This window comes from Pseudopipra pipra, chromosome 1, assembly GCF_036250125.1.
Source record: "Pseudopipra pipra isolate bDixPip1 chromosome 1, bDixPip1.hap1, whole genome shotgun sequence".
NCBI lineage: Eukaryota > Metazoa > Chordata > Aves > Passeriformes > Pipridae > Pseudopipra > Pseudopipra pipra.
In genome coordinates, this window is record NC_087549.1 from 23105197 (window position 1) to 23114541 (window position 9345).

The 9345-nt window shown below is 40.1% G+C and overlaps 1 protein-coding gene across 1 annotated transcript; it reads left to right on the forward strand.

Annotated features, from left to right (window-relative positions):
* Window positions 1-288: 288 nt before the first annotated feature.
* Window positions 289-4982, forward strand: LOC135411074 (cytochrome b-c1 complex subunit 7). Its single transcript, XM_064648255.1, has 4 exons — window positions 289-397; window positions 1634-1705; window positions 3391-3557; window positions 4743-4982. The coding sequence occupies exons 1-4, from the start codon at window positions 379-381 to the stop codon at window positions 4818-4820; spliced, it is 336 nt and encodes a 111-aa protein (XP_064504325.1). The 5' UTR covers window positions 289-378; the 3' UTR covers window positions 4821-4982.
* Window positions 4983-9345: the final 4363 nt, after the last annotated feature.

Below are 9345 nucleotides of genomic sequence, written 5' to 3' on the forward strand. Positions count from 1 at the left end.
TTGCCTGTTGCAGCCGTATTTCTGGACTAATCCCACATATTCATTTTATTTCTTTTAAAACGCAGTGATCCATTCCTGAAGGAACTGCTGGGAAGAGAGGCAGCTATCTGTGCCTCAGAATGCAGAGCTGCTCACCGGGCAGCTGCGATACGTGAGCAGAGGGAGGTTTCTGCTTCTTCCTGTGATCGATCGGTACTTTGCTTACAGTGCTTTACAAAGCTAAATTTTATTGTCGTTATTTTTCGCTAATATTCATCCTTGCGCACACACAGATTCCCCCACTCTAACCCGGCGCATGCGCCGGCGGCGGGGCGGAATTGGCGAGCTCGCGCCCGCCCCTGCGGGTTACCCAGGAGGCCGCGCGGCGCAGAGGTCAAGATGGCGGCGAGGGCGTCTGGTGAGGAGGCGGGGGGCGCCGGGGCAGGGGCCAGGGTTGGGGCCGCTCCGCCTGCGGCGCTGCGCTCATCCCGCACAACGCTGGGGAGCGAGGCGGCCTGCGACGGGGACAGGGAGAATCGGGGAGCCGGTGTGCACCGTGTGCCCTTGACGGGAGTAGCGAGTGCTGCGGCACAGCCTTGGCGGGCGGGTCTCCTTGTCGTCCCTCCCGTGGTGGTGGAGGGAGCCTGGCTCCGATACCGGGATTTTCTGGGTGCTCGGGAGCATTGGAGGAGCCTTTGGGCAGCTCCGGAGGGGCCTCGGGTGTCGCTGTCCTGCGCGGGTACCGACTGCACGCATGGCTGGTGGAAGATTATTCCTTCTCAGGCCCTAAAGCACGCAGGAGTCAGTAAATAACCGAATGGGATAGTGCGCTAATGATGCACTGGTATCACGCGTAGCACTGGTTTTTTGGGGTGACTTGGTAAGACAAACGTCTTAAAAGTCACATAAGACAGCTTGCCTGGGCCGCATTGCCCATATTGTGCTGTACCCCTTGTTGCGTTACTTCAATGGCATTTGTACTATCGTACTTAATTATGTTTTAATGCACCTTTTCCATCCAGAATCACATTTAATGAAAGATGAATGTGCTATATGTGGTGTCTTTGTATTTTTATGTTTTCTTTTTAAAACTGTTTTTTGATCTTTCTGTTGGGGGGTACTTTTCAGTGTTGACTTTCTGGTTCACTTAGGCAGTCTCTTGATAAAGGAAGCTGTGGAATAGCAGTCAAGTAACTGGAGAGGAGAGCAAAAGGTTAACAACATATTAATATACTGGCCTTGAAATCACATTAACTCACTGTTGTGGAACTTTGATAAATTATTTGAAAAGCATGACGGTTTTGCTTTCTGTAGAACGCTGCCATTTTGGCTCATGTAAGAGTTATGGAGCGTAGAAGTGCTGGTGCTGTTTTGGAACAGTGGACCAATTCCTTGTTAAACTCTTAAAGCAGTCTCATATTGAAATTTCGTGAAACAGGCCGAACTGCAGTACATAATGAGAGTCCTACCTGGTCAGTGTCAGTTAAGGGATGTTGAGAAGTAAGAGAGGCCAAGTTGTATATGTTCAGATTCAAACTTGATGCAGTGTTATATTACTGCATATGAAGGAGGCCAGCGAATTTTTGTGTACTGTCATAGGAATGTGTAATGTTCATTTTTGTCTTGCTCTGCAACTGATGATGGTCACGTTCAGTCGCAGGAGGTGGTCGCCTGATAGACAGCATTCGCAAGTGGTACTATAATGCAGCTGGGTTCAACAAGCTTGGTAAGTGTTGCATTGAATTTAGCTATGGTTCATAATTGGCATATGTACATGCAGTTTAGCTAAAGTCTTTTTGATCAAAATTAGCTACTACTTTTGTGGAGGAAAAAGGTTGGCAGTAGCTTCACTCATTGTGATTTCTATCTAGTAATGAATCAGTGACTTTTCTGTTATTTCTGCGTTTGCTCATGTTTTCAGTGAATTAACTTATAACAGCTAAGGTCAAGCTGGAGCAGTTGAAAAAATTTTCACAGAGCAGTCCTGAATGCTTGATTATTTACCTTTCCTCACCAAGTCACTTTCACCGGCCAGTATCTTCTAACTCGAAGACTGCTCTTGAAGCTGGAGAGGTTCCCACTGATAGCAGTCAGTCTGTCCACAATACTTCTGCAAAGTATCCAAAGTGCAGAAGAGGTTTTAGTTAGTTCTGCCCTTTGTGTCACCATAAATTCAGTTGGTGTCACCCTGGCCTGAACAGTGCTGGAATAGGTGTCAAAACAGTGTTTCCTTAAGTAGAGAAGATTGTCTTGATGGTATTGTCTTCACTTTGTTCAGAGTTGTTACCAAATTTGTTTCAACCATTTAGATGGCAGAACTGTTCTTGAATAAGAACCTGAATATTCAGTGCTTGTAATTTGCTGCTGACTACAATAAGTGCAAATCTTTTAAAGGAATTTAATATACCTGTCCTGGAGAAGCTAGAGAAAATAATTGCAAGACAACTGTAGAGGAATAAGCTTAGACCTTTCCTCCAGAGATGAAGTGTTTAGCGCCTCTTTTTATATCTGCCTGCTGAAATTCTTACTTCTGCTGCTTTTCTGGAAATGTGACTAAAAACTGAGAAACACCAAATCTAATGTAGTAATTAAAGTAGCAGCAGTGCTCCCTGTGCCTTTGAAATAGGTTATAAAATTGAATTCAAGAATATATGACTCAAAAGAGATTTGTTTTATTGTGAGACCAAAACCTTTGACCACAAGTCAGTAGGTATACTTTTGTAATCTGCATCAGTCTTGGAATGCTACAGAAATAATATTTTGTCCTATTTTGCTAATACTGAACTTTTTAAGCAGGATTGGTTGAATTTCAAGAACTCTTTGTTCCACAAATGGTGTGAGAGTGTTCTTGGCTTTGAGAAGACAGGGTGCTTCTCCCTGATTTAACTTCTGATTTGGAACTCATGCACAAACATAGAGCTTCAGGCTTCCGTGGCTTAATATAATCAGTGGAGATCTGGTCATTATGGATAGGGGAGTTTAGAGCATAATTCTTCAGTACTGAAGGAGTCATATCTGTGGTTGACTAACTCTAATGGATTCAGACCTCTTAAACCCTTTGTCTAGACAGTCATCTTAAATATAGATATAAAAATAGATAAGCATAAGTCCACCCCTCAGATCCAGAAAAGTTACTGTTCTGTATGGATATTTTCTTATTAAACACATTGAATTAAATACTTATTTTCCTTATTTCTCTTTAAGAAAAGGAGTAAAAAAAAAAGTAGGTAGAGTATGTGAAAGCCAGTGTTTAGAATTGCATGTTCTCTGTGAGCAATTAATGGTTCTCCTGGATTGGTTTTTCTTCATGATTTTGCATTTGGAAGTGTTTTGCCCATGGTACTTAGAAACACTTGTGTCAATCCTAAATCTTGTTTAGGAATATTTATTCAGTGACACTTCTTGGTACAGGATTAATGCGAGATGATACATTGTACGAAGACGATGATGTAAAAGAAGCACTGAAGAGACTTCCAGAACATCTTTACAATGAAAGAATATTCCGCATAAAGCGAGCATTGGACTTGAGCTTGAAACATCAGATCCTTCCGAAAGACCAGTGGGTGAAGTATGAGGAGGTGCGTGTACAGAGCGTTTTCAGGGTGGAGGTCTTAGATGGCACTGCTGTGACTGGTCTTTGGGATTGTCATTTGCTGAAGAGACACATGCTTACATGTTCTTTATAATGCGTACATGAGTCAGTGTCTCACAGAACACCTCTGGAAAACACAGCTTTTGATGGCTGTATAGAAATCTCTGGTTTTTGGTAGAAATTACCAAATTTTTCTCACAATGACAGAAGCTCAAGCTGCAGCTCAGAATCATAGCACATTGTGTTCAGACAAAATATTTCTTCTAAGCTATTAGATAAAGAAATACTCTGTAAATAGCTTGGAAATTCTTACAAAAGGTCTCTTGCTTTTCTGATTAATATCTTAATCTTACAGAAAATCTCGAGCTAAAGGTTTTATTCATGAAGGTGCCAAGGAAGAATAAGTTAAAGGGAAATCTTGCACTAAAATAAGCATCATCTTGTAATTTGAAAAGCAAACTACACTTTCCTTTTCAGATCTAACTAATTTTTATTTTTAGAAGTGAATTGATTCACATACTTTGCATTACTGTCCACCTCAGATTTCTCCAGATTACCAGGCAGAGAAGAATCTTATTGCTAAACTCTTGACTATAGGGTAGTATGAGGGTATTAATGTGTCTCTGTGTAAGCAGAGGATTTTTCTTGTGGTCTTGCTGGTATATCTGGGTAACTGCTGCGTCAGATAACCAGTTACATATTTCCTAAAGCAGCAGTTTGGTTTGTAAGTGTTAAACATGGTCAAGGTGTTCCACCAAATTCAAGTGTACAAGTTTCCCCCAAATCCCAAGTTTTAGAAGTTAAGCTCAAAAAAAGATTCTCCAGAGCATTATAGTTGGACTTTAATTAAAGTGGATCTTGTACATTTGGGTATCTGCCAAAAGAACATTGCTTCTAAAGCTGTAGCTGGAAGCATCCCTTTGCTTGTTAATGTTGGTGAGGAATTAGGCATTAGTGGTTGCTGTAGTAGAAAACTTCTCAATGCAGACTTGGCAGATAGAAAGTTTACCTTTTCAGACTAAGTAAGGCTTGATTTTTTTTTTTTTTTCCCCCTTGTTAGGTTGGTGTTTAGTCAAATCTGAGGAGGAATGAGAGACAAGTAGTCTGTAGGAATGACTTGAGATGTTTCTGGACCTCACTATAAATTTAAATATATTCTGTTCTTTTTTAGGATAACCATTATCTTGAACCATACCTAAAAGAAGTAATCCGTGAGAGACGTGAAAGGGAAGCATGGAATAAGAAGTAACTATTGAACTACTTCATGAAAATATCCACGTATTTCTGATATTTTTAAACATTTAGTTATAAAAGTCCACAGAGAGGCAATTGTGTGGCTGAAGAATACTATTTCAGCTTGTTCATTGAGTCTGTTCATCCAACCAAAATAAACATGTCGAAGTAAAAAATCTTGGATGAGTTCTTTTTGAATGCTAACAAGCTAATGTTCAGATCTTTCCTATGAACATATACGTTACATATTAGTTTAGTGGTATGCAGTCTTCAGTCCAGCTTTTTGATTCTTACTCTTTTTATAGTACAGCTGTTTTCTGCAGATGTAGGATTAGGTAAGAAACATTGAAGGCTGTTGGTGCTAGTTGCTTTGTTAAATTAAAAAGGAGTTTGTATTTCATTTGTCACTTCTCTCTGTAGATAACAATACTGGACTGGTGTTTGATGTTACAATGGTATTGTAAGACAGCAGAGTGTAATATCTGTGCATCTGAGCACTTACATATTAAAAAAATGGAAAATATAGATGATTCCTTAGTCATAAAATAGGAAATATTTCACTAGCTTTTTGTGTCATATACATTGTTAATCCTTAAAAGACTATTTTCATATAAACTAATGACTGTCTCACTTCAGCTTCTTTAGAATTTTTGTTCTTTAAAAGGGTGAAAGTGGTATTCTGATGTGCTTTCAAGAACATATTTAACTTCCCATGTATTTTTTTCATTACCTAAAGCATACTGTAGTTTACAGTGTTTGGTGTCCAGAAAGTACTGGCTCTTACTGGCTGAAGACCTTTAGTCTTCCATAGTTTAACGGTAGTGTTAATTTGAGACAGATATTGGTATTAGATGTGCCTGTATGAAGTACACAACTTCTGTGATAGTCTCAAGGTTTTTGTCTTTTTCATTTTGTTACACATGCTTGTCTGCCAAATGCAACGCTCCGTTTACCAAAAAGCTAGAGTAGTTTAGAAAAAAAAAAGAGGAAAACACACCTGCAGTTTTCAATTGATATGATCAGTGAAATATGATACTGGATTAGAAGCTAGAATGGAAGCTGTCTTTTAGCTTTGCTCATTGCCCTGTTATTAACCTTTGTCTGCTTGCTAAAGTCCCTTACATCTCCTACAGTAAAATCTAGTGATTGAATCATATATAATTTGATGTACTTTTGAGAACTTTCTGTTTTTCTCCTAGGAGACAAATAGGATGTGAAGTTTTACTTCTCTTTATAGAATTATTAGAATCTACTTTTCTAATGGAATTAGAACTATTTCATTATCTATTAGAATAATATTAGAAGTCTAAAGAGCTACTTCCATTAGATAATTGAAAGGCATAGCTGGTCAAATTTCTACAAAAGTTAGAATTTTGTAGAAAGACAGTCACTGCTTATTTGACTGTAAGTTTGGATTGAGGAAAAAATCTCTCAAAAATTACTTGGTTTAGAGAAGAGGACTTTGTTGGCATCAGGCACTTAAAAATAGGCTTTGAGTGAAGTGCAAAGCAACCATGCTCCAATTGGCCTAAAGCATCCGAAATCACTGATGCCCTTACACTCAAATGTAACATCTTAAGAGTCAGAGATGAGTAGTAGAAGTTAATAAAAGAATCTTTCTACATTTTTATGGCAGCTCAAGAGGAGGAGGGAAAATGAAGCCAGGTTAAGAGGTAGCCTGTTCACTGAGGCTGTTTAGCAGCTTTCATTTAGATGTGTTTCCAGATACTTCTGACTTGGAGTGATAATTTTAAACTTTAAATTTCTATGATGTGCAGTAATCTCCTGTTGAAGTATTTTGAAAAATTTCACTGAATACTATTGTATTTTAGAAGGGTGTTTGAAGGAAATATTATTTGTCTTTTTTTTTTTAGCAGAGATGGAGATATATTCTTTGAAACATTTAGGATTATCTAGAAATGGTGAGGAAGGAAGTGGGTGTAAGAGTGATATTTGTTACCTGGGAACCAGGAGCTGTAGCAGTTTTGTGTTAGAGACTGTAAACTCTTTTCTAAAATATGTGATGTGAGATTTGTATGCTTGTACTGCTGGCTAATGCATGAGTAACTTGGAAGACATTTCATATTTCACCCTCTGGTGTTCCCCTCGGCGTACACTGAGCAAACAAGCATTAATCTGTAGCTAGAAGAAACTGGAGTTTTCTTGTATGTAAGGTCTGAATCCTGCTGGTGACAAGTTGAAGGGTCAGCATGATTCCCATCTTTGAATACTTGCATTTATCGTTAAAAATATCTGGGATGGGAAGGAATGGACTTGTAAAAATGGGTTTTCAGCTCTGCCATTAATTGTAATGATTCCTTCCCACCTGTACAGCTCTCTGTGGGATCCTGCCATATTCCTTGTGCAGGCTATGTGCTCCTCAGTCAATGACCACAGACTGTGCAGCCGTTAGCTCACTGTCTGCAAAGTTGCCTCATTTTAAGGAAAAGCTTGATAACAGTGAAGGGGGTCAAATTGCCAGAGGTGTAAAAAGAAGAAAAGTCTGATGCGGAAGGAAAGACCATTCTTTGGTTTGGAGAACTGGATTTTCTTTCTGCTGCTGTCACCAGGTTCTTCTATAACACTGAGAAAGTCACTTGGCTCACAGAAGCCCACTAAGAATTTTGCTAAATACTTAATATGTGGGTGCTTGGGGCTACATCTGCAGAAGTGCAGAGTAATCACATCTATATCTAGGTTCAGTAGATCTGTTCTGAAAATATTAGGTGAAAGTGTTGATATTCGGCCATACACTCAGTGGTGGTACAAGGAGCAAATTTCACAGGGATTCTCACAATCCTTATTCCTCCGATGGTAAGTGCAGAAATACTTACAAAGAAGCTGATACTGTACCAAGTGCTTTCGGGAAGCAAAGTTGAGCTGTGCACTGAAGAGGATTGAAAAGAATTCCTGAATGAGAGGAGTGCCTACTGAGAAAAATGCGAGCCTGCAATTTAAGGTCATATCATAATGAACAAGGCAATAGTGAATCTTGCAGTTCCTAATTCCTGATTTTGAAACCTTCATCTTGGTTAATGTAGGGTTTTTTATATGGATTTTACAGAGATTCCATAAATTACTGAGATCTTTTTGTAGTTTGAGTTCACTACATCGAAATTATGTGTGTAAGAGTCTGAGCTGACACTGCTAATCCTGCAGTTTGATGACAGTTTTATCTTGAATTATTTTTCATCACTTTTAAGCAAACCTGTGCTTCACTTGGAAGTTTTTTTTATTAAATACATAGTGAAATATAAAAATACATTTTGATTGCTAAAGATCATGTTTGTTATGTCAGACTGATTTCTTTAAATTTTGAATCGGTCAACCCAGAAACAATGGATTTTTTTCAGCACTGTAACAAGAAACATATGCTTGTTTTACATCCAACTTCCATCTGAAGGAGAGCTACAGCACATATAAATCTCATAAGAATTTTGATGAAACATCATGCTTGTCATTATAATGGAACTGTTTTAGCATTAATATGGTAAACACATTCCGACTTGAAGCATTTTCTCTCTAGATAGCAAAGGTCAAGATGATCTTCAGGGTTTCCCCACAGTGCTGCTGTGCCTTTGCAGTCTGTTTCCACAGACTAAAACTGTGGCCAGGGTAAGGGCTGACCCTGTGGAGCAGAACAGGCAGAGGCAACCTGAGCCACTGCTGCTCCAGCGTGAGACCAGGGTGACTTCTTCACTTCTCAAAGCATCATTTAGCTGGTCTAGGGCCCAAAGGGCTAACCTCTTGAAAAATCTGTAGGCAACCAACTCCATTGTAAAAAATCTATGTTAGCATCTAAGTACCCTTGAACTGGGCCTGATCCCAAAACTCTGTTTCCTCAAACTCTCCTGCAGGCCATGCAGAGCTGTAAGCTTCCTTCAGTGTCGGGTAGTTCCTGGCTCACCCAGAATCTCAGTGCTGGTGGTGCTGGGACTAGATGATGCGGTGGTCTGATGCCCCAGAATGCCAGAAAGCATCTGCACCTCTGCCTTCCTGGCAAGGTGAGTGTTCTCATGGTGCGTCTGGAGAAGGAGCCCTCAGTGCCTTCTGCTCACTGGTGATTTAAAGCTATATTATGCTGGCAGCCTGTGGGCTCAGTTCCTTTTTCTTCACAAAAGGTATGGATTCACAGTCCCCTTCTCTGAAAATGCTTTAGATCTCTGACTTATATATTTTCTGGAGTGCAAGTGGGGCTATTTAGTCCCTTTGGCCAGCTGTTCTGCATGAAAGGTCTAATGAACTGTACCAGGAGACACTATTGGTTGGTTGGTTGGCTATGGCTGCTTTCTGGGCTCATTTACCAGCTGCTTCAAAATAAGGGCAATGCCTGACTCCACCTGCCTAGAGGCATTTGCCTGCTTGGGCATTACTGCCCATGAGCTTCTGCCCTGCTCCCTCCTGTAGTATCTGAAGCCTGACACACAGATCAAGGAGATATGCCAAGGGCTTGAGCGAGGAATGCAGAGTGGGTGAGGGGTTGAGACAGACCCAGGATTAGGAAACCAGGTGCAGGGATCTGAAAGAAGTATAAGGGAAAT

Excerpts from the sequence above, each read along its gene's own strand:
- LOC135411074 (XM_064648255.1), top strand. Across the intron at positions 1,706-3,390 it reads AGCTGGGTTCAACAAGCTTG|GATTAATGCGAGATGATACA; the intron begins GTAAGTGTTGCA and ends TTCTTGGTACAG. Across the intron at positions 3,558-4,742 it reads AGTGGGTGAAGTATGAGGAG|GATAACCATTATCTTGAACC; the intron begins GTGCGTGTACAG and ends GTTCTTTTTTAG.